Raw genomic sequence first — 26113 nt, 5'->3', positions numbered from 1 at the left:
CAAAGATTCATTCTTTTAATAAGTCCAAGCCACAGACATCTTTGCAAAGGTGTTGTTTCAAGTCTGTCTGTAGAGCACCAGATGGAACACATTACGTGGCTTCACAAGGACAGAAAAACAAAACCAGTTAAAAGTCCTCTTTATTATTTTATTTTGTCATGACAACAGAACAAAAAAAAATAGTAAGAACTTATGTTTGTCACTCCCCAGCAAATCTGTCAGCCTCTAGTGCAGATTTCCCAGGAAATACTAACCTGTTGGTAGGTCCACGAGCTGCAGCTCATTCCTTACTAGCCCCATATTGTTAGGCGTTGACGTGGCAAAGGAAATAAACCCAGTCAAGCTTATCCACTCAATTCCCCTGTCATCAGAAGAGAGTACATGGAGCATATTAGCCAAAATATTTGAATGGCTAGAAAATAGCCTGGACTGAAGTACAATAATTTTTTTCATGCACATTCTTCAATTTGAAAACAGCACAGCAGTAATTTTCTACACTTTACGGAAATACTATATTTAAGCATAAAAGGAAGCTAGGCATTTACAACTATGATATAAAGTTAGTAAACTGAATTGGAGATTTCTTTTCAGAGTACACTAGTTCTTGTTTGGTTGAAACAAAAATTTCAGTTAGAAGCACTGGTAGCTTTAACAAAAATCCCTCACAGATACTCTAGTGCTGAGTGGACTAAAAGCACTGCTCTGATTAAATCAGTAGTTTACCACAGGGGAAGAACTATCAAGTAACTTAAATTTGTCAGCATACAGAAAAATATTCATAAGGATAGCAGGGTGGGGAGACTTGATTCTTTCAGTATAGAAAGAGGAGAAACAAAGATGATCAAAACAAGAGAGGCCCTAAACAGATTTCAGAGGCTACCACAAAAGAACTCAAAACCTGGTAATTTTTTTTTTGTTGTTGTGCTTTTAGATCATGCCAAAGTATCCACAAATCAAATTACCTTGAAGTGTTGCAAGGATGTAAAGTTACACTGTATACAACATACTGTCAGCACATATGGATTCTAAGCAAATTCTTGAAATATACCACAGGCCACAAAAGGATAGAAAGCAGCACTAGGTGGTACTGTTCCAAAACAAGACAGTTCTCCGTCCCCATTTCCCACATGCACTTTGTGCCAGCATAAATTGCTGAGTGCTTTATCTGTGAAATAAATCAAGGAACTAATCTAAAAGAAAATTGAGACTGTTCTAATACATACATATGGCCAAGTTCATTTTAACACGGATAAAAGGATTTAGGTTTTCCTCAAATCCTTCAAACACAGATTACTTAAAAACTATTTCTAGGACTACTAAGTCTTCTGTTACATAAATTGTAAAATTATGGTCTGTTTTGCAAGAATACATGTGAAATATGAGAAAGATAAATAACATTATTTATGATTTATTGTAAATCCAGCTCACATTGTACTAAGTAGAAGTTTCCCAAATGCAATGTAGGTGGATGAAAGCAAAAAGCACTCCCATAATATTTTGCACTTATAAGTTACATCCATATTTATCTTTATTTTTTTAGTTCAAGCTTTAAAGAAAATAAGAAACTTTATTCCTAAATCCTCAAGTAAAGTTAAAAATTTAGGACCCAGGCCTTTTCCCACCAGGACCTATGAAAGTTCAACCAATAATTTCAATCAAAATGAGAAGTATTCAATTATTAATTGAAACATTACAAGAATGACTGAATAGAAATCTACAATTGCAGTAATGTGTGACACTGTAGTCTTGAAACAGTCGTAAATACAGGGAGCTTTCTGAAATGGAAGACATATGAATTGTGACACCTTTCTCATTTTTATCTATTATTCTACTATGGTTTTTGTAAAAAGCACAGAATACTCATAATGCATTGTTATTACCAGTAGTTATTCACCATTTTCATTCAAAGACCTGAGGCATTTTCTACACCTCTTTCATCAGCTCAGATTTAACAGGACAATTCCATTTCCTTTGTTGCTGGCTGGACATCTGTCAATACCAATAAAAACCTACAGAAACCCAAGACACTCATAATCAAAAGGAAACCTTAACTTAGCTAACTGCTTGCACTTGAAAGAATAAAATTTTTGTTATCGTCATACATGTAAATTGACAATCTGGAGACAGTGGTTCAAGTTTTAATGAAGGAAACAAGGAATTACTTCCCTACTGAAATGTCTCCAATTGCAAAATTTCGTAATAAAAGACATCTTTGTCTACTAGAATTAAGGGTTACATTCAGCTGTGAACTATATCTCAGATGGGATCCACTCTTTTAAAACATGAAATTCAGGGATTCTATACAGTCAACTTGTCTCAGTTACTTCAGGGGTAAGATTCAGTTGCTTTAATTAATGTTTCCGACATGAACAAATTACAGAGTGCATTTATGACGAGGCAGGTTCTACTCAAATTAATTGTAAGAATTATAAGAAAAGGAGAAAGGTAAAACTGGAAATCAAACTATATCTTAAAGAAAACGGTATTAAAATCTCAATCATATTATCAGAAAATACTCCTGGCCTCAAATTTTATTATCTAAAAAGAATTTTCCTTGTTCTTCAAAAGTATTTGTACGGGCTATATGTCCAAAAGTGAACATCAGCAATGGAATAAGTTTTTACTTTTTAAAAAGAGGAAGGTTAAGAAAAAGAAATTGTTGAACATGGTACATCTGAGATAATGGTACATCTTGTAATGGCTACTTCAGAATTCAGTTCCGAATACAAAGAACTTCACTGCAATGCTGCTTACGCTTGTCAGGCACCACGTATTTATTAATGCAGAGAAATCAACCTAGCACACCAAGCTGTATGACAGAAGGGGCAGGGATTTTTCATTCATCTTGCCCTATGCGAGGAAAGTTTTTCAAGGAGGTGATGAATGTTTGCAAAGCAGTTTCCCAAAGGGGAGTCAGCTTAAATTCAACTGCTAAAACATGGACGTAAAGCAGTAATTTTCAAGTTTTGCCTGCAGGCCATAAACTTTGTTACAGTCAGTGAGATTTAAATTTTAAAAATTAAAGCTGTTGCAATCTTGAACTTGCTGAGCTTCAGCAAAAATGAATGAGAAGCAGCGCTCAAGTCATAGTTATCTATCTATCAGAATACGCAAAAGTAGCAGTGAAAGGCATTGCACCACTTTCCCTGAACTAAAGCTACATTGCAGGCATTTTATTTACATGTCTCAAATACATTCTTCCTCTGTACTGAAGATTATTATCATCTCCTATCTTACAATAGCTGAGATTGGTCTACTTAGAGGCCAGAACAGGTATCAGACTTAGTTATTTCATGGTTCTTCTAATTCCTCTTAGCCATAATAATTATTTGCATTTCTCTCTATCCTGAAGGAAGAAAGACTGACCTCCTGCTCCCTGCTTCTTTCAGCCAGCATAGATGCTATAGTCCCCTTCTGTTTTTTTCCCCTCACTTATGCTCCTAGCAGTGGCCTGGTTGACTTTTCCTCTTTGTGTTCTCTGAAGCACTTCTGCTGCTTCTTGCCTCAGTTCCCTTATAAAAACTAAATTAAACTCAAAGGAAAAGTATTTACTCACATAGTTCTATCTAAACAAATAGTGAAATAGCTAAGTAATAATCACTGATAAAATGAATATTCAAGGTTGCTCATGAGTATGATCTTAAATGGAGGACAGAAAGACAATTCTCCCTCCTCCTAATCACAATACAGAATTGCAAAGTTTAAAAAAATCCAGCAGAAATCAGCATGTGACTACATATGTACCTTCTACAAAAGAACACTTTAAACTTCCAAAAAATGCAATTGCTAGCATCTAGACAACTCAGTGGTCATTATTTTAGTACACCCTCTTAAACTACAGAGCACTGAAAACTCTGCTGGTCTTGAGTTACAATTTCAGGGTATTCTCAATTATGTACTAAAATAACGGCATACCCTGAAGGTGTATTTTCAGATAAAACTAAAATAGAGGCATTATGCAATCTATCTGCATTTTAGAGGTAAAGTAAGAATTCCCACTGAAAGAAAGACTGTTGCACTCCATGAATATTAATTAAATAAAAATAATCCCTGTGCCTTATTCTACACTGCTTAAAGCATTCCACTGAAGTCGTAAAAATTATGTAGAAAGTCACTCAGATCATTAAGACTGGGATTGAAGAAATTAAAACAAATATTTAAAAGACTTACCCAGATAACAGCTTATTGCTAAATAAAATTCACAATAATTTTAATTTTGTTTTTAAAATACCATTTGTTTGAGGACAGTTGCTAGAAAGACAATCAAGTTTTTCAAAAGTTGCAGAACGTTTACAAAGTGAAAAGCCCAAACTAAGAATACTTCCAATAACATGTGAAGCCTAAATAAAAGAAAGAAATATTTTTTCAAAAGCATATTGCCTCCTGTCTCCCCATCTTAAATTTTTTTAACGTATCCAGCAAGCACCATCTTGAATATTTTGCCATTAGTTAGCCAAAAATTTATGTCACTATGTACACACAAATACGCAGTACAACAGCTTTAAAGCTTACTCTGTTTCTTCTTAGGATGGATAAATACTGAGTATTTGGTCTTTAAAATCTTTAATGATAAAATTATTTTTACTTCAGTTAGAACTAGAACTGTTTCAACAGCAATTTCAGCCCCAAGAGGTCAAAGTAAATAAACCTTGGCCTACAAAACATAATTATTTCAAAGGACACAATCTGTGAGTCACAACAGTTATATAAATAAGCCACTATAATAAAGTTTCTTGTCCTAAAGAGACTTCTTTGTACTACAATGCACTAAAAAAACTGGAAGTAGTCGATATGCATCCTAGATCAGCAGGCATAGGTACAATTCAAATATTTAGTTCAATGTAATTTTCACTCTGATTTTGACAGTGTGTTACTTCTTATACACAGCTAAGATGCTGTTAGGGTAGACTACTCAAGAGGCAATTTTCTTGAGCATCATTAACAGTGAAGCAAGACGTTAGATGTTTTAGTATTTGTCTCTCAGAAGGATTATAGTAGGAATTAAAATTAAAATCTTACTTGACTTCACAGGAATGGATGCTTAATTCTTTATGTAAGAGTCCACTTGTAAGATGAAACACCAGGACAGACCCATTACTTGTACCTATAAAAAGTGATTTAAAAAAAAAAAAAAAAAAGACCCATTTTATTCTCTTCTTCAATACTTTATTGAAAACGCAAGATTTACAGCCATTTCCCCTCTCTCTTTTTTTTTTAATACCTGTAGCTATTATATTTTATAATTTTAGAATTTTGATTTCTAGTACTTAAATCACAAATATTAAATCCTTCAAGGTTCTCTGCAGTCAGTGATATCCATTTGGATCAAGACATTTTCCTGAACCTGAATCTGTAGAGCCTGTAGAAAATCTGTTCATTCTTCCTGCATTTTCACAACATACCCAGTTGCAGGAGAAAGGAATGTTTATTTTTGTTTTGATTACACAAGATGAGTAAATGTCTCAAGGAAGGGTATTAACTGTTATCCACCAATAATCCCAGGGGAGAATCATGAGTAGGTTTCACCGAATCATTAAAGCAATTCTGCTTTCTCATCCCTGAAATAATGATCTCTTTCAAATTACAAATCAATAACTTAGTAGCTATTAGCTTCAATTAGATCAAAAACATTACCAAACACTGGAAGTTAAAATTTTCTATTAAACACTGGGAAGACTTACTTGTTATTCTCTTTTTTTCTTTATACTCATATCAACCTCATTAAATAGAACAATGGATACCTGAAGAGCCATTCAAGGTACCTTAAGTCTAGAATGATGCAGACCTTGCTGTAAATGCACTTTATACCTACCTATTGGTTTCCTAATCTTTACATTTCACCTGTTTTAATGGCTACAGCTTATATAAAATCAAAAGTTACACTTTAGTAGCATGACATCATGTAAAGGTAGCTTGCCTACCTTTTAGAGCACAAATACTGATGGCACTTTTAGCTCAGTAATAATAGAAGTATTTCGAGAACTGCACATGTACACATACACATTATTATGGTATTTTCATTACTGGAGCGAGATCCTCTTTGTAAGCTCCTGTGTAACATTCACCTCTGCAATACCCGTCACCTTGCCCAAAAACCCTAGAAGACTCTATAGCACAGGCAGACCTTAAGAATAACAAGAATCTCCCAAGTTTGACTTGCAACAGGCACAGTGTGAACTGGGCAGCCCAGAATCAACTGATATCTCAGATATATCGAGAGCACGTTTGAACAACTCAGATCCAGAGGTCTGATTTTACAGCCTACTATAATCTTTAAATTACAGCATCTCTGTGTCTACTGTTCCAGTCCGCTGACTGCAGAGAAAGACAGCAGCCTGTATGGATACACTGTGAAATCCCTGATGTGGTCTGAAAGAGCATGCCAGAAAAATCAGATTTAAATAGGGAGAACTCAGAGTTAATAAATCGGGTGCTCACTGGCAACTATTCTAATATCTAGATGAGTTTAACTACATTTGTAATAAGACTAGGTTCATTCAGGAAAAATAAACTTGCTTTAAGTATACTTTTAGGCACTTACATCAGAACAAAAATAGTCTCTGTTAAGTTCATTTACTTATTCTAAGAATGCATTGCTGCAGAAGCCCGTTTATTGACGTTTAGAACGAAGCGAGAGCAGCATGTAAAAGGCTGAGTGTATCAACAGACCAATATCATAGTAAATAAAAGGATAAATACAAACTTGCTAATATACTGCAATTTTTCAGGTAACATTACTTAAACCCAAGGCAGGAAAAAAAAGAATCCGAAGACTATCACAGATGCAAACTAATACAAGGGTCACTATCTGTGATTAGCTACACAGGATCAAAAGACCGATTTCTTTTTTTTTTTTCCTGTATTAGTAACTATATTTGTATTTAACATAGAATATATTATTTTCAGAGCAAGGAATAACCTATTCAAGGCACTTACCAACAGCAAGAATTGGCTCATACTGTTTAATGTTTTTTGTTGTAAGAGGTGGGCACATGCGGATAGCAAATGGAGGCAAAGGAAGTCCTGAAAGAAGTCCAGTCAGCAGAAATTTGAGGTGCACTTCTTGAAGAAAAGAACTCTTTAACTGTTCTTCTCCAGCAATTGTGCCTTGCCCTGCTTAAAAATTAAAGCTCTTGTTAGTATTAAATTGAAATCAGAGATGTTATGGAAAGTTATCAGATAGAGGAGTTTGTATAATGAAACTTTTTGGAAGATTGCACTTCTACTAATTTCTCCAATACTAACTTTCTAAGCAAAAAAAAAAAGGAAAAAAAAGTAAGTGCAACCTTTTCAGTCTTCTGCCAGAATTCAAGGGTAGCTTTTACTTTTTTTTTCTCCTTTTGTTTTTTTTAAAGTTAGTTACAAATATTTTAAAATTATTAAACCAGTTCAAAGACTTATGGAGGTATAACTCCAAACAGTAAAAACTGAGTGCAATTCACCACTGGAAATACAGTGAATTTGCTCAGATACAATAAAGATGGGCACAAAGAAGATGTGACTCCACTGCTGTATACCTTCTGAAGTCAGTTGTACCAGTCCGAGTGATGTAAGGTACAAAATAACAATAGCTATGATGTCAATGACTACAGGAAATGCAGATAAAACTCATGTCCTAAATGCCATCTTTTAATATATGAGATAAAGTGCAAAAGAACCTCCTACAGTGGTAAGCTGCCTGCACCAGCTAATACAGACAACTTTTAACAAAAGCAATTCCAAATCTGCACCTTTGTATCTCTGAGCAGCACTAGTCACTTTTCCAATAAAAATTAGTTTTAAAATTTAAAATTAGCTTTAAAAGAACATTTCTCAGTACTGAAGTGCTGACTGGTTTCTAGATTTCACAAAGATGGGATGCATCAGTAAATTGTCTTCATCCGCTTAAGATTACTTTCAAAAAATGAAGGGATTTTGCCCAAATTCCATTTTAAATTACTTTTTTTTCCTCAGGGGAAATGAACTTTGACATTGGTCTGCAACACAAAGATCCTCAAGAAGATTAATTCGATAATTTCTTTAGCAAACAGGAATTCTTTTCTTTCAGAATTACTATTTAGGTTGCACATAAAGTAATTCTAACATATGTAGTTCTTAAGTAAGCTAATATGTACAATGATTCAAAAATCCTAGAAATGAGTAGCAATAGTAGTGAAAATTTCTTACCAATCATGTTGTCTAATGAGAGGTCTGGAAGTTTATTTTGGAATGCTCCTACGGGAATCCCACAGAATGAGACTGGGGAATATAAAGGTGATGCACTTGAGCTGCTGTAAAGGAAATGAAAACAAGTTCCTAACACATACTGGATCGCCTGTTGACTTAGGTCTTTGATTTTTTCCCCAGATTGATCTTTCAGTATTCCTACCACTTATTACTTGCAGAATGTTTTTGAGAAGATTATTATCACCATCAACTTCCACAAACAACTCTACCAGGAGATAATGCATACACAAATGTACAAAATTCAAAATCACTTTCATCTTCCTTACAGAGGCATTTCTAAGCAACAGAAAAAGACAGATGTATCCCTTGTTCTGAAGTAAGCACTGAATGTTGGCTTTTAAATATATTGTGTATTAACATGTAGAGCTGTGTTAATGAATACAGCAACAATCATAAATATTTTGACATTTAAGAACAGATTCCCAAACTTGGGGAGCGGTTTTTGTTAACCTATATAAAGCTCTTATATAGCTTCCAGATGACAAAACCCGTAACTGAAGCAATGCCTTTCACCTAAACATACGAAACACGATTCCCTCTGCATATACAAAACTACAGTAGAAACTTACAGTATAACTTGTATACAGTATACAGTATATAGTATATATTTTATATATATATAGTATATATATTGTATACAGTATACAGTATAACTTGTATACAGTATAACAATGTTTACAATCTTGTGAGATATCTATGCATCAGGTTTTTGTGTTATTTTTTTTTTCCCAACAACTGTGACAGGGTTCCAGCTCAATCTCCATCTAAAAGGGACTCAAAGAGCCCTTGCAGCCTTGCAATCATATCTTGCTGGGCAAGATAAGCAAAGACTACTGACTGCACCTAGCTATATGTAAAAATGCAGTTTAAGGCCCGTACAAAGCCGTTTTCTTCAAAATCTCACTACAACAGACTTTGAGTTCAAATTTTAATTAAGACCATCAAATCCAGCAGGATCAAGAGCTAATGGAGGAAGACTCCTTCAAAACCCACTGAAGACTGCCAACTAGAAATATGCTTTACTTTTCAGTACAATCCAACCATATCCAGAATCCTCTAGGCTCAGTGCTTCTTCTTATTATTACATTTTCCCTGGTTATATAATCATGACAGAGATCAACGTTTTAGAAATGAGTCTAAGAATACAAGAAGTAAAACCCAGCGACATATGGATCCGAAACAGCTCTCTTGGATATGCATCACAAAGAATCCATCTAACAGTATTTTTGAGAACACCAAGAATAAAAACATTAAATCACTGATGAGCGACAAAAAGGATCTATGTTGAAAATCTGGTACTACTGACATTTAAAAGTGTACTAAGAAGTCTGTATTTCTTTTATGGCAGTAAGTTATTTATTTTATTCAATAGTACTTTAAAGGTTTATTGCAGCAGAATGGCCTTAATACACTGAATGATCAAAGAACTATACTACTTCATATAGTATTTTTAGAGACTGCTCAAAATCTAAAACTCTACAGGCTTTGTATATAAAAATACCATTTATACCACCGTATTCCAGCCACCTGGCTGTGCAGCCTCGTATTGCTTCTGTGTCAAATTCAAATAAATATAGCAGAAAACCTTTCCCCTACTAAAAATGTAGTGCCCTCCGGACTTATTTTGAAGTCCTTTCACATGACATGATGAGGGATCCATTCCTGAGGAAAATTACATAGTCTGAAGAAAGCCAAATGAGAAGAAAACGTTCCCCCAAAATAACGTGAATATTCATTCTATCTTTTGTTTCCTTATTCCAACCACTTAGTATGGATTTATGTTTTAAAGAAAGAAGAGTAAATACAGTTCCTTCACTTCCCCAAAGCAAAGGAACTAATCTATTTGAATGATATATTTTGTTCCTCTCCCTTTCATTCATACACACGTATAGCACATCACACTACCATACACATGAGGACATCACTGTTGCTTTTGGAATATAATTAAATATTACACGCCACTTGTAAAGGTACAGATGGAAGCTTTGATAAGAAAAATAAATCCCATTACCTGTTACGCACATTTCTGCCAGAAATACTTGATTTTAATTCCCAGATCATTACCCTCCCATCACTGACTATGAGAGCTGCAGAATTCTCATTCACTGGGCAACACACCATACTGAAGGGTCGAACTGTTTTTGTTACCCTGATTGCATCACACTGACTTCTTAAATCATAAATCAGCTCCTGAACTGGGTCTGGATCTGTAACATCAATGTCCCACAGAGGACAAACAATTAGAGTGGAAAACATATGATGTAATCAATCAACAAAGGTAAATTTGCAGCATGACTGAGCTCTTTGGTTGAAGTCCACATGCTTCCTGTGCCACAATTAGGAAAAACAATCAAAAACTGTATAGTATTGATCTTGCTGTACACAACACAGCTCTGAAAAGTTCTCCAAAATGTAACTTTGTCTTTAAAATATCTTATTCCACACGAATCTTGCAAAATCTAAAAAAAATAACAGTTTCGTATCTGGGCAGAAAGTGCATCTGCCCTCCACAATCCAAAACTCATTTGGTTTACTGGTGAACCTGGAAGCAAGTAATGTAGCTCACTAGAAATTACCAAACTACCAAAACCAACCAACCAACCAAACTCTAACCAAAAAAATCACTTCTTTACATTTACAGAACTATTTCCCTTCTTTATTCCGGTCTCCTTCATGATATTTAACAGGCCATTCTTAGTAACATTTTGTAAAAGAGACAAAGGTTTAATAATTTAGAACTTAATCTAAATTTAAGCCCATGTCTTAGTTCTAAAATCAGTTCTTCCAATTGACCAAATGACTTCCATAACCTTGTGCTTTCCTGAAAACTGTTTTTTCTTAAAGATAAAAAGAACATACTAATCATCTTTTATCCAAACATTCTTGTATAAGTGACTCTAAAGCCACTTCATAATTAAATATTATTTAGTGATAAAAGGATTTTCAGGGTATTAATATATCTTATATTGCACTAAATATCAGAGAAGTCAAAAACAATTTTGGGAAAATGCAGCATGAATTTAATGTATAAGAGATAAACCACTAGAAGGTCTGTAATTCACCATCCTGTACGAGGTGTGATGGTTAATATTGGCGTTAAGATATTAATTAAAATGCCTCAAAGTTCATTTCTGCACATTTTTGACACAAAACTTACCTGGCTCTTCATTTGGTGTTCCAGTTATACTGCAGTTAGATCTGCGAACCCTTAAAGTTATACAACCATTTTCATGTAGGCAAAATAACCCATCACGCTGAAAACAAGGAATTACCTAGGTAAAGAGATACTACGTTATACTGCGTTATCAAAATTTTATCCTTTGCAAAGTACACTTGCAAATGAACATACAATTCCTGATGTATAAGTAAGTCACTAAAAACATTGCCACTAATGCAACAGTTCAATGAATTTCTTCAGTTACAGTATTTGTGAATAAGGAAGTCAATTAATTAGAGAAATTAATTGAAAGGTTTTGTTCAAATTGTTTTCTGGTTTGGGTTTGGGGTTTTTTTAAAACATCAATATACTCATATATATTCTTTTTAGCTGTCACTTTAAAAAAAAAAAATTCTTTTTTGGTATCAAAATTCATGAATCCAAGAGAATGAAGATGCTTCAATAAGACCTCAGGCTAGACTTAGCTGTCTAATTAAGCAAAGGCAGATGCTCACAGAACTAGTATTAACTTGTGTATAAGCAGCTTAACCACCAGAGAATGCAATGTCCTTTTTCCACAGCACTATTTCCACACTGATAAGTTTTGTAACACCACAAAATGAAGTGGTTTTGCTGAAGACTTCAGAAGACTAAATTAAACAATGCTTGGTTCAGAGGACATTTTCCCCCCTGATGAGCTAACTTCTTTTCATCCTCTAGAACTAATCAATGGGTCACGAACTTACATATGATCTTAATAAACTATGACAATGATAGAAATCAATTAAATTTTCATTACCTGTAGGAAAGGCACACCTGTTCTTTCAATTGCAATCACACCCACTGTCTGATTCACTTCCAAGTCAAGAATCAAAATCTCTCTGGGGTACAATAACAGCATGTAGTTTCTTTTTGAAGGCAAATATGACAACTGAAGACAGTCGTTGAGTGTTACAGATTCAGCACTGTAAAACATCGGATATAAAATTTAATCAAGTTGTGTCAACAAATACTTCGACTCCAAAATAAATTTAACAGTATAAATTCTCCTGAAGCTGCATTTTTTTCAGGTATTCCCTATGTGGATCACTAGGCAACAGCAGATTTCCATTTAATTGCTACAGCAGTGCAAAGCATCACTGACCTTCAAAAGACACAGACTCTCTGTTGACTTTTGTCTAAATAAGATTATAGAGCAAAATTCAAAATAGTCTGTGATTCAAATGGAACGAGTGTAATTCCTCCACATCTCAAATACAAAGCAATTCAATTATAAACAGTGCTAGCTGCCATGATATTTACTGCTATTCACGGGAAATTACCCTTAAACATACTGCTTACTTGAATTTTTATATTATTATGCATATTACTTTATTTTGAAATGAACTGAACTAGCCTATCAAGAATACCAGTCTTCAAAACTCAGAGAAAGTAGCAAAGAGCAGAAAACTTCACCATTTTGTGGAATGTTAACAGAAGATTGGCTGCAAGGTAAAGAGGTTCATTAGGTACATGCAATCCAATGAACAGTACTTAAGTCAGCATTGAAGAAAATCATCCTCATACTGTGCTCAGTTTTGAAAGCCTCTGAACTCATTTAATGTATAACCCCTTCTGAGAGGTTGTGTTTGTTTTTAATCTCCTCATTCTACCACACACTAAATCTCCCTTACCCACTTCTTGCATCTCATTCCCTGCTTCAGGAGTACGAGTCCCCTTTTGTCTGCAATCACTTTCCTGACAATGTCCTGCTCCTCTTTCCTCAAAGTTTCCCTAAATTCATATAAAACCACATAAATCATTGCTGCTACAACTTTTTCTTCCCTTTTTCCAATTCTAGTCTTTTCAGGTGTTCTGGATGGGAAAGGATATAGAAAAGAGCAACTTAAAATGCCATCAGGAGGATGCAAAAAAATAGTATCTTTGTTGATTTACTGTTACTACAGAGCATAGGTAAGGCTGCAGCAGCATACGTACTCAGTATTTGCAAATCGGGTGTTCTGTCCAATGTAGCACAAATCAGGCATTACAGAACACAAAATTACAAGATCATGCCCATTAACTTCATATAAAAATCGCAATTTCTTAAATGATTACCAGAGGAGGTATTAAGTCTTCTCCCCAGTTTGTAATTTAAACACATTAAAACAGACTATAAATTTCATACCTGCACTAAATTTTGGTGTCGACTGCTAACTGATAATACAGTCTGATTGGTTTGTTCTCACATTCACTAGAAGTCTGAGAAATACTTTTATTACTCCAATAAAAAATAGAAAAAAAAAATTACACCACACAAGAAAGTGGCCTAGAGAATTTCTAACAAAAAAAAAATCTCAAAATGCAACCACTTTAGTTTTAAAAGGTCAGAAAATACACAAATAAGTATGTTTAAATTTTAATTTTATTTATACACTGTTAACTTAGAAAACACCTCCTACTGCAGTATCATGTATAACATCAGAATTAGAACTCTTCTCAGGTATCAGTACTTATACAATATTATTCTTATTATATCCCTTCTCATTAAATAATTTAAATGAAATGCATTAGTCCATTTTCATCTTTTTTTCCCCAAGAAAGATGTTTCTGAATTTACACCTGCATGAAAATCTGCTCATGAAGGGAGAACATTATGTCATTAACTTATATAAAACATGCTGGGAAGATATGGCTGTTTTTATGAACAGAACTGGATGAATGACTGTCTATGTTATATTCTTAAGTAATGTCCTCACATGAGATATCCATCTATCTGTCCACCCCAATCAATTTTCTTTTTTTAATCTAATGATGTTATAGGCTTGAACCTAATTATATTTATAAAATATATAGGTATATAAAACATTATCTGAGAAGAAATATGTGCAACCTACCTTGGTTTTTCATTACTGATTAAGATTTTTACTTTATCAAGGGCCTTTTTGGCCCCTGTAGCAGCAGCCAGCTTGTTGTGAGAAGGGCTGGAATGGGGACTAGAGATGTAAACCTTCTTCCCTGAGCTGGCAGGAGCTTTGGAAGGAGAGAAGTCGGAGATGAACACTATTCCTTCACTGGTGAGCACTGTACCAAGAAAAACAATTTTTATTATAGCAAAATAAAATCTGCAATGTGATTGCGGCATTCCATTTTAATGAAATTTTGGTGGGGAGAAATGCTAATAACTTTAATAATACTGTATTAGACAGAAAACTCTTAATTATAGACAACCAGCACCTCCCACTGAAATTGCAGCAGATGGTCCATTACAATTAATTAATATCCACAAAACTCAAAATTTTCAAAATTAAGTTTATACTAAAAAAGTACTGTGGAGATTACTGGCAGAAACCTCTTGGTTCTTCAGAACAGTTATTCTCTCTCACCAACTATTTTTCTTTAAGCTTCACAATGCAAATAGAAGGCAGGGTTGCCCACATTGGCTGTATCACCAGTTTCTGTTCTCATGTAGCACATGACTCAAAGAATCATTAACTCACATTATTTATGTTGCAGCACAAAGAATCAGCTAAGCTGTAAAGACGTAGCTAAGATTTTACTACATGTTTATAGAAGGTTGAATGGTTTGGCAGACCAAAAAAAAAAATACAACTACAAAGCCTGGAAACTGCACTGTCTCATTACAGATCAGGAGCGATGAAGCTAAATTAAAGAATAAAATGGTGACTCTCTTATTTCTCTTAGCTTCTTTCTGCTAAAATGTGAATAAATCTGCATTACATCCTCCTTGATGTCTGAATTGCTTTTGAAACTGATACTCACACTGTATTCCTTTAAAAAAAAAATCCTGCTCAAAATAACATTTATTCTTGGTCTACTCATCTCACTGGATTCTCCCTCTGCATCCATCCTTTTATAGCCTTTTATGTCAGTTTAACAAGGCTCTCTATACTTAGCTTCCTCCAGCTCCCTATCTACACGTTTTACACCTTCTTTTGCACAGTCTCAAACGTTTCTTTTCAGATGTCTAACTTCTCATGCCTACTTTTTCTCTCCCCTCACATCATGGCATCTTATTTTAGAAGATTCCACATTAGCCAAAGACTCTATTGTCTTTGTTTTGAGACTTCTTCTTGGCATTTATAACATTATTCTCTACAATGCATTACTTTTAATCCCTAAGCTAACATTTTAGTTTAACATTTTTCCTGGTCACACATATTCAGGTCACACTATTCTATACATATCAACTTACAAGCTAAGTGTGAGGGATCAAAGGGGTCAAATGAAAAAGACAGAATATTTTCAGCATAACTTTTCTTCCAAAGCTTGGTGCCCGTGTCTGCATTCCACAGTACAATATAGTTAGGTGGATGAACTGCAAGCAGTAAATCTCTAGAAGCGTCTTGATTCCACAACCACTGCATGTCTGTCAAAAGAAAGAAGGAACAACAGTGAAATTAATTTTCAAAAAAAGTTTGTTTTATTTTAAAACTATTCTTCTTCTATAATAGCTCGTCTTTAAAGAAATAAATAGTGACTTGTTAGTAACAAGATGCTTCTGTTTCACAATTCTAAAAAATAAGTCCCTTTTATAGCCTGAATTTATGTTTTTAACAAGCAGCACTGAGTTACACATGTCTACGCACACACACACAACCACTGTAGAGTCAAAATGAAAAGAACCATATACCATCCAAATTAATATTTGGGATGACACCGTGAACCAAAACACCATCCCAAATTTTTGAGATGGTATCAGTATTGGACCTGGAAACAAATGTCTCCTCCACTTCAAACACTTTTAAAACAGAGCGCCTTAAGTTCAAGAGTAAAATGAAACTGACTGTAACACACAATCAAGAATACAAGTACAGTGCTTAAATGCTAGGGTCAGTCTGAAAAGGTATGGTTGCAAATCATCACAGCTGGGCATCATTTAAACATTCAAGATAAATACACATTAAAGACTATGTTTTCTGTCAATAAGAACATAGAGACACCTCAGTTACTTGAAAGGAGCTGTATTAGAGCTTCCTACATGCTCCACAGGGCAGTGTTTTAGATAACAGAATGGGTCAGGCAGGCAATGGATGAACTCCCCCCAGTCCAGATCCTACCACTCACTGCATCACCTCACCAAGTTACAGCTTCTCTACAGCATGTTAATTTAAGATGTCAACAAAGCTTCCTTCCTCAACTGTTCTTCTGTTTTATCAATTCAGTTTTTTCAAAGCTGGTAAGTGCTTCTCACTAGGTTTCAGAGAAAAAAAAATAATCCAGCCCGGTGTGTTCCAATCAGTTACACTGTAAGTTAACAAAAGGTTAACTCCTTCTCAGCTGAATGCAAGGTTTGGATCAAATAAAGAAGAGTGCCTTACACTGAGACACCACTTTTCCGCTCATTGAAACAGTGAGGCTCCAGCTGTTACCCTACAAAGCTCTTGCAGATAACACACAGAGAACCAGCAGACCACTCTGGTGCTCCATCTCTGTATTTGCACCACTTTCTACAGGCTTGTAAAAAGCCAGAGGCCTCAGAAACAGATGGAAAGGAAAAGAAACTGCTTTTGTTAGAGGTTATTGCTGAATCAAATCAGGGACTGACAGAACAGAATTTTTATTCTGTTGCTTATTAACTTTTTTCCTCACCCAGCAGATTGGAAAGCCTTCACTGGTTCCGAAAACCTGGAGAAAACTTCAAATGGCATGGTCAAAACTCCACCAAACATTCAGTGAACTGGTGTCAAGAGTAAATAAAACAACTTCTAAACACACACACAAAAAGAAATAAAACTAATAAAATTAACTGCAGTCAAGAGAATAAATTTTCAGATTTACAATATTGCATCTACTTTCACAGGATTTATAAAAACAGAACAACAACAAAAACCAACCTGATTTCATAAGTGGGCTTTCATATGATAGAATTCAAATTAAAACCAGGTATAACATAAGCATTATCACGAATTTTTAGAATAGTCTGAATAAACTATAAATTGTTCTTAGAAATTCATTATGGTAGTTTCTTGAGGGGGCGGAGGGGGTGGGGTGGGGGAAGTGTTCTAAATATTACTTCAGAAATAATTGGATATATTTGCTAGCGCGGGCAGTGGTAGCAATAAGCAGAAATCCAGAACATGGAGCAGAGCATGTCACTGCTGCTATACTTGCAGAGTTATGCCCCCCAGCTAATTCTGAAAGAGCCAGCCGGGTGCTGGAAGCAGCCCACTGGCAGCATCAGCTCAGGTACTGGAAGCAGACCAGCCACAGAAGCACAGCCACAAACCTACCCAGGTTCATTCCAGTGCTCTACCCAGCTGGTCAGCTCTGTTAGGAGTAGTTCCAACTGACAGAAAAGTGCCTACCACAAGTAATCAGAACCAAAAAAAGTTTTACAATAGTAGGAGAGTATTACTATCAACTACAGACTGCACCCATTAAAGCAACAGTAAAAATGACATTGTGTGTGATGCAACAAGGAATGAAGTCTAGATTTTTTGATGCCCTTTTCTGAGCTCTAACCACTACCTTAACTTTTTCATTGATGAAGTACAAGATGCTAACTAATGAAAGGGAGCGTTTGATGGATGATGCCTTACTAATAAATGAGCACAAAAAGAAGCAAGGAAAAAGACACTTAATTATTCCTTTCCAATATATTCTCTTAATTGTGTTATACCTGGCCAGTGGCTATATTTTCCATTCTCTATCTGCCATCAGACCAATTAAGATAGCACTTACCTCTATGCCAGGCTTCTAGACATTTCTGCCTCTAGCACAAGCAAACATAAATCTTCTATAGCTTACAACATCATAAATGCTTAGCTCCTTTCTCCAGGCTTTTTTGTTTGTTTGTTTGGGTTTTTTGGTGGAGTTTTGTTTGGTTGGTCAGCTTTTACTTTTGTTTTTCATTTCCCCCAGAGACTTGTGAAATCCCTGAATGAGATCAAGAATTTTTTTCTGATAGCAGGATAAAGAATCTTCAAATATCCAGCTGCCCAGAAGTGTTTGAGTAGTTTTTTTGGGTATTTTTCAGAACTTCCCAGCTGCACTAGGCTACCACCCATAGAACAGAATCAAAAGCAGCAAATTCTGCCACTAAACTATTTTCTCAAATGAAAGCTAAAATCAGTTATTTATACCATCCCAAAATTTCCCTTTTCTCTTGACTGTGTTAATCCTTGCTATTTATGTCTACCTAATTACACTAGAAACTAATTCAAAAGTGTCATGCTCAGTTTCAAGACTTTGTAATACTAACTCCAACTCCATGCAAAACCTTATTTACAACTCTCTTCTACACTAAAATTTAGTCACTTCTCACATTTTAATATTGCTATGCATAGAAAAGCCTCTCTGCTCCTACAGAATCAAATGCATAGATGCTCAAAAAAACCTTCTCTCTCTAGTTATATTGCACATATACGTTATCATGCTAGCATATTTGACCAGAAGTAGCTATATCATGAACTTAGTCATTGTCAAAGTATATATCCATAATCAAAACTCCTGACTTACAGCAATGTAATACTATTGAAGTATTACACCACTACAGATAGCATTAACATTCAGGTGCAACACAAACTGCACTACATCATCAATTCAAAAGCAGGAAGATGTACTTGGCACTATAAATATTATTATTTCAATCAATCACATTAATAAAAATAGATTGTAACTTTTTGTCAGATATTGGAAAATATTACCATAATGAATTAAATCTCACAGTATCTCTCTGGGAGACAGCAAGTCTTACATTTACACAGAAAATGAGCAAATACAGAGAAAGCTAGTAATCCCAACAGTAAAATTCAGTGGCAGAACTGAATATAGTTTGCAAAACCTAGGTGATGGATTTGTAATAAACCCCCATAAAGCAACTTCCATACAAACATCAGGCACTACCATTACCTTGAATTGGTTTTGCATGTTCTTGTATTTCACAACGAGCTGTTCCTGTTGCCACATCCCATACAATTATTTTTCCAGTAACATCAGCAGAAGCTAAACGTAAAGAATATGGAGAGCCAATATTGTGATGGTAATTTTCTTTAGCCCATTTAACCTGAAGATACAGATGAAAATTGGTCAAAGGAAGCAAACATAAGATACCATACTTCATATTTTTCAGACGGATAAACAAAGAATAATTAACTCAACAAAAAAGCATAGTAAGTGTTAACAGTAATAGCATCTGTGTAAGAGGAATACCCTTAAGCTACCATCAATTGTGCAAATTTAAGGTATATTGCAACTGTGCTGCATGACTGCTTGGTTGATGTTTTCAAATTACATAAATCAACAATCCTTGTCCATGAAGGTAACTACAACAATCTATAGATATATGCTATGTATATAAAATTTTTACTAAAATATTTAGAAGAAATTAAATGGCAATGTTTAAGGTTCTGTGGGCATCCACAATCCTATAACCACTGATTTCCGAACAAATGAAAGTTGAAAATTTACCATCCAACTTTTACATACATCCTAAAACATTTCATTTTCCTAATCTGTCAAATGTAAGTATATTGTGGTATTAGGGAGGAAAGAAGGTTCATCTTTCATCTATATGTGGTCTCATGTCAAGCTATTGCTGACATTTGCTATCTTTTTCATCCCTTTCAGCATGGTGCCACCACTGATTTCCACATACCGCTTTCTGGTTTGGGATTTCAAGCTGCACGGGCTTGCAAGTTGGCAATACTTATTAAAACTGTGTGTCTTGAAATACGAAACATTCTGTCTACAAGTCTCTGGAGATTATAAAGAGATAACACTGACTCCTTCCTTATCTATTCAATATGGACTTGTTTTGCTATCTGCTTTAAAGGTAAACTTCTGCCCCTAAGACAGACTGAAGATACTAACAGAATAAAGAAACCTTAATGCTAAGCTAATGGGAACTTACCTACTACAAAAATTACACTCTAGCTGTGAGGGCTGACACCAAACACCACACTTTTTGCAGATATTGCAAGTAAGACATTAAAAAAATACAGAAATAGAGTTATCATTAGGCACCACTAACTTTGCAACGTGAATTACATTTATAACAGCATTCAGAGGACTGTAGGCACCTTTGTGCTACCCCTCTCAGAGGTGTGACCAGGATACATCTCCAAAGCCTAGCTGAATAAATTAAACAAAAATTACACATGCACAGCAAGCAATCTTCAGAGCTCTAGCTATAAACCCAAACTGTGTTTCTACCAGAATAACAAAGAATTCTTGAGAGATTCTTCTCTACCTGAAGATTTCAGTACTGCAATTCCTGGTTCCCTGCTGTTCAAAAAAAAAATTACCCATGAGGATACCTGCATGTAGCTATTAAAAAAAGTAATTATCAAAACCTGCAAAGTTGTTTCTTCCTCAGTTAAGTATGTATTACTTTAAAGCAAATTCCAAGTCTGGAAAGCATCATTTCCCAAGGGAGAAGCCATCACCAAGTTATAAGCAACAAAAAGGAGACCTTTAACAGGATCAGTCTCAACCAGAGCTCCCGTGGCTCTCTAACACCATAAACCCTCTTTTCTCATTGTAGATGCACAGCTCCAACAAAGTCCCCACACATGACCTGATCCCTCTACTAAAAGAAATTATTTTCTTACTGTACTGGTCACTGCCTCCCTACCCTGACTTCAAAATACAGCAGTACTGGTCAGAAACAGGAACCAGAGGTGAAGTTTTTTACAATTTTCACAATCTATTTTACCTGATTTAAAGAATCTTATTATCACTGTTTATTAACACATCAGAACAGACACAAATGAAATTTCAATCCTCAATCAAAAAATTGTTACTGTAATTACATTCTCTTTTGTAAAAGTACTCTCTCAACTACTCTTTGTAAAGGCACAAAAAAAAAAAAAAATCAGATATAATTCACTCTGTACAAAGTCATCAGTATCCCACAAACACCATATGGACATAGGGACAATTAACACAAATCCATTTTCACTGAAACCATTACCTATTCCAGACACAACTACAACAGCCAAAGGCCAGGAAGTACTTAAAGAAAAATAGTTAAACAGACTGCAGAAGGATTATGAAACAATCGCTCTTCTCTATGCTTTTTTTATTGCAGATAGTGGTGTGTTTTGAAATTTTTCAAAGCTGAAGCATGGGTTTTGGGGAAGAAGATCCCCTGTAGACTGAGTTCGCTGATGTGAACCTCTACTACATAGTTTAAGTCAGACATACACAGCAGACTTCTTACAGATCCCCTCCAGCTTATTTATGCTCTTAGCATTTACAAACAAAAAAAGACGTCAGTTAGGAATTGAAGAAAATTTCTTACAAATGCACATAAAGGTATCTGCAATGATCATGGCCTCATAATTTCTCATATGATGTCTACTTCTTAAAGCAGAACAGAATTTCTCTTCGTTCTTCCTCCTCATAAATTAGTCATTTTCTTACAGTGTATTTCTGTTAATAAAGCACCAGATAGTGGTTTGGAAAATTATCTTATAAATTATACAAAAACTATTTGGACTTCAGCATTTGGTTTCCTATTGAAATAACATTATTTCTTAAAGCTAGTGAACATAACTGAAGTACATTAAAATGTTATCACTACGTGGACCAAAACCTAATTTTGCTACAACTTATTATCTAAGCTAAGTTAAAATTTTAAAGCAGAGTCATCATTATAGCTACTACCTCCATACCACTTACATTTTCTATTATTTACACAATTATAGACATTGGAATTGATTTGTTTGTTTTAAAGGGTAGCCTGAAGACAACTGAGGCTAAGGGTATGCTTAACCCAAACAAGTTGCCAAAAGGAAAGAAAAGGTATCGATTCAGAGTGCTGCTTACTCCATGGTTGCTGTTGTGTATATACCTTTGGTCTGAGATAACTGAGAAATAACCTCTCCTTACTTAGAGTCAGGTAAGTTGCCTCACACTTGTCACTGGAGACTTTATTCATATCAGTGGCACAAACTGTAAACGACAGCAGTGTTTGGGCAACCTTGACAATCCTCAAAATTCAGTGAAACATTTGGGCAAGCATACCAACAGGCTGGAAGAAATCAGTTTTTGGTCCTTTGTGACGTTTTAGAATTATTTTTAAACATATCACAGCACACAAGTCTCAAAAAATGACATAAAGTATCTATTTTGAAACCTAAACTTTCTATCTTCTTTTCTGCCAGTCAATTTCAAAATTCCCTCTAATGAAGCAAAACTAATTCCTAAACCTTACAACCATATTTAAAAGCTACAATGTCATTATCTATATGGCTCTTGGCCAAGATCTTGTTTGGATCTCTATCAGTTTTGCCCTACCCTGTATTTTCACCCAGGATTTGAACAGTTTATTTATTATTAGAAAAAACCCACACTTAATGGGACTCTGTGGCACAGTAATACATTATACTATATAAGGATACATAAACACCACCATCTGTGTAACTACTGAATATACTGAAATTTCAAAACCACTCACCAAAAAATTGAAGCTCTTTACTGTGCAGAAAGACATTATCAGAACATGATGGCTCAGAAGTCAGTAAATTATCAAACCCAAAGACAAAATAATTGTGTTTAATTTTAAAATACCAGAGTGGCCATATCTGATATAGAATTAGTGTATCTACATTAAGATAGTCTATTTAAAGAAAATTACACATGGGAAAAAATAGCATCCAATTTCCAAAAGGCACAAACTTTTACTACAAAAAACATCAAAATCCCCCTATCTAGAAATCTATTTTTCTTCATAAATTACTGACTGTCTTCTAATATAGCATTTGGGCTAAAGACTATCAAACACTGCATCTGCCAGCCAGACATTTCTCTAAGCTCTGACAGAATCTGTCATCCTCCACAGTCAAAGAAATGATGTATCAAAGAGATACATCCTGTTCCACACTTGACCCAAAGTCAAACGTTCTGCAACTTCAAGTCAAGTACCTTCAAAGGAAAGTACAGGTACCCTACACTTAAGCTTAAATTTTAGCCATTTTTTATTGCTAAAATAAATGTTCAGTTTTGTCTGCTATTGTTCCTTTTCCATAGGTAAGAACAGAAGTAAAAACTTAAAAGTAACTTTCTAGTCCAGTGGTGCACTGGTTACCCCCACAACAGGAAAGATCAGCAAGGGCATCAACAAAGAGATTTATTTGATATTTTGTAATGTTAATCTGAAAATCTGTCATGTTAAGAGCTTTCTTAGAAAGATTTCTGTCTATGTTCTATAACACTACCAAGTTTTTCTATATATTCTATACCTTCTATAAAAGTATACCATCAACCTCAGCTCAAATTTCAGCATGCATGGTTTCATTCAGCTCTAAAAGAGATCATGTAAAATATGGGTATTTTACAACCGATTTTATGTGAAAATCAAGTGCAATGTCAAGTATTTACAGTGATTTAGAAAAATAATATATACCCCAGACTCAAGTAATATATCTTAAAACATGTACATCTCACCTTGACAACACTAGCTTTGTGTCTTTCCAAAACCTGTAAAGTCTGAGCAGTATTGGCATCAACTATCAGCACAAGAGAATGACATCCATATGCAATCAAACCTTGCCAGCCCCTAGAAAAGCATGTGTGATTATCAAACAGGCAAAAAGAACAAAAAGCACTTCACATCAAGAATGAGGCTTTTGTTTTGTAAGTGGAATGCATGCTACTAGACACAAACTTCAAACAGTAAAAACTATTTAATAACATAAAACTCAAAAGCAATATAAAATGCCATTGCTGCACTGTCTGCTGAACGATCTGCTGGTGGAACTCTAAGCCATCACAAAGCATCTCTTTGTGTCCATCTATAAAAAGTCTCTTCTGTAAATTTAAGACATCATATAGGAATGAATGAAATGCATTCCCAAATTTTATATATAAGCACACAGACAAGCAATATATTTGCAATTATATAATTAATTGCATCTTTTTTTTTTTTTTTAAAGATAAAAAGGAGCATGTAAACAACAGTTACAGTAATAGTGAAAATCTGCTGAGGCCTGTCTTGACTTCAGGAGAGGGTAATGCAGCCACCAATTACAATTATAAAGCTATGGTGAGCACCAAGCAAGTGGGAACAGTCAAAGGAGAAAAACAAAGTTTCAAACTAAGAACTTGAGAGTCGTTCAGTGTTCACTGCTTTGCAAGCTGACAAACCTCCAGGCCACAGTTTTAAAAAACGACTTTTTAAAGTTCTCTTTCCCTAAGATTCAGCAGTATTAGGGTAGTGCTTTACACCACAGCTGGGTGAACTCGTTGTTCAGTGCAATGAATACAAAAACCAATATATGCACCGGCTTTGTACATCAAGTCTCAAAAATAATAGAAATAGAAACCTGAGGAAGCTGCTCAGATCTCCACAGTTCGTTGCACCAACAAGAGCTCTGCCCGCAGCAGCAAATGTCACTGCCAGAAGGGACTGGCCCAAGCTCATCTGTGGCCATGGCTTTGTTCTTGCTCGAGAGCTGGACAGCAGCAGCTCCCCAGCAGCTCCCTGCCCGCGCTCCGCCGGCCTCTCCAGCGAGGAGAGGACGCGGATTCCGGCAGCTTGCGCAGCGCCTGGCAGCAGAGGGCTTGCCTTGCACACAGCAGCACAGCACACCCAGGTCCAGGCACAAAAAAAGGACCCAAGTATTTACAGTGACCACGGCGGGATTCCCTGGCAGGGGGGCACAGCCGGCTCTCCGCAGGGACCGCTGCCACCGCTTTACCGCACGCCCGGCAGCTCCCGGCGCTGGTAGAACCTCGGCACCTGGCCGGGCTGACTCTATAAACCTCCCGCTTAAAGCGCGGGGCCGCCCTGCTTGGCGGACAGAGGCGGGAGGCAGAACCGGGGCAGGCAGCGGAGAGCGAAGCCCAACCCGCGGCTGAGGCGGGCTCCCCCGGGGAACGCCGCGGGGAGAGGCCCGGGGCACCTCAGCCGCCCCTGTCGCCTCCCCGAGCCCCGCAGACCGTCCCTGCCCGCCCGCGGCCCCTCACCAGTCCGCCGCCCCCCTGTTCGGCGCGCTGAGGGCGCCCGTCAGGGTCCGCGCCGGCAGCTTGATGTTCACGGTGAAGCGCTGCATGGCGAGGCTGGGGGGCGCCGGGCCCGGCGGGGCGGCCCCAGCCCGGGCACCCGGTGGACCGAGCGCGCCGCGGCCCTGCCCAGCGCCGCCGACCAGGAAGCGCCGCCTCGGCGGTGCCTCCGGTCCGTCCCGCCGGGGTCCGCCGGGGCCCCGCGGCTCAGGAACGGCAGTTCCGGGAGCGGCCACGCCCGGCGCGGCTCGGAGGGCTCGCGCTAGGCCGCGGCCCTGCCCTGCCCCGCTCCGCCCTGGGCCGGGCCCCTGAGAGCGGCAGCCGCTCAGTTCCCGCCACCTCAGGCACCGACCCGGGGGTGTCTGGTTTCCAGCCCGCCCCACGGTGCCTCCGGACAACCCCGGAACAGCCACCCGGGACGCGGGTTCTGCCTCGCTGGCTTGAAGTCACAGGGCCGGGAAGAAGAACGGGCCGCTGGGGTGCAGAGGCCTCGCCTGCCTGGGCTGAGCAGCTCCAGGGAACCTTGTGCTTGGGGTCAGTCTGTGAGTGAGGCACCTGAAACACCACCCAAAGGGCTCCCACGCAGGTCTCCAGGTGCGTGGATGCTGCAGGACCCACAGAATCACAGAATCATCTCGGTTGGAAAAGCCCTTGAAGATCCAGTCCAACCATTAACCTCACCCTGACCGTTCTTAACTCCACCAGATCCCTCAGCGCTGGGTCAACCCGACTCTTCAACCCCTCCAGGGATGGGGACTCCCCCCCTGCCCTGGGCAGCCC

The 26113-nt window shown here is 36.9% G+C and overlaps 1 protein-coding gene across 10 annotated transcripts in view; it reads right to left on the bottom strand.

Annotated features, from left to right (window-relative positions):
• Positions 1–25470, bottom strand: part of WDR11 (WD repeat domain 11) — a 44741-nt gene extending 19271 nt beyond the window's left edge. Inside the window, exons 1-14 of one of the 10 annotated variants that reach the window (XM_074831429.1) lie at positions 23777–23888; positions 21630–21760; positions 19238–19391; positions 17617–17687; positions 16976–17091; positions 15579–15752; positions 14260–14446; positions 12183–12348; positions 11384–11498; positions 10238–10433; positions 8167–8270; positions 6937–7116; positions 5020–5104; positions 255–361 (exon numbers count right to left, since the gene is read on the bottom strand). In XM_074831429.1, the coding sequence (XP_074687530.1) occupies positions 255–361; positions 5020–5104; positions 6937–7116; positions 8167–8270; positions 10238–10433; positions 11384–11498; positions 12183–12348; positions 14260–14446; positions 15579–15750 (1312 nt within the window). In that variant the 5' untranslated portion in view covers positions 15751–15752; positions 16976–17091; positions 17617–17687; ... (1 more) ...; positions 21630–21760; positions 23777–23888. Of the gene's footprint in view, positions 1–254; positions 362–5019; positions 5105–6936; positions 7117–8166; positions 8271–10237; positions 10434–11383; positions 11499–12182; positions 12349–14259; positions 14447–15578; positions 15753–16975; positions 17092–17616; positions 17688–19237; positions 19392–21629; positions 21761–23776; positions 23889–24654; positions 25241–25297 lie in introns of those variants that run through there. The other 9 variants (XM_074831430.1, XM_074831431.1, XM_074831425.1 and 6 more) reach the window with 9 other exon arrangements.
• Positions 25471–26113: the final 643 nt, after the last annotated feature.

This window comes from Strix aluco, chromosome 7, assembly GCF_031877795.1.
Source record: "Strix aluco isolate bStrAlu1 chromosome 7, bStrAlu1.hap1, whole genome shotgun sequence".
Classification (NCBI taxonomy): Eukaryota; Metazoa; Chordata; class Aves; order Strigiformes; family Strigidae; genus Strix; species Strix aluco.
This window is presented reverse-complemented; position numbering and strand designations above follow the sequence as displayed.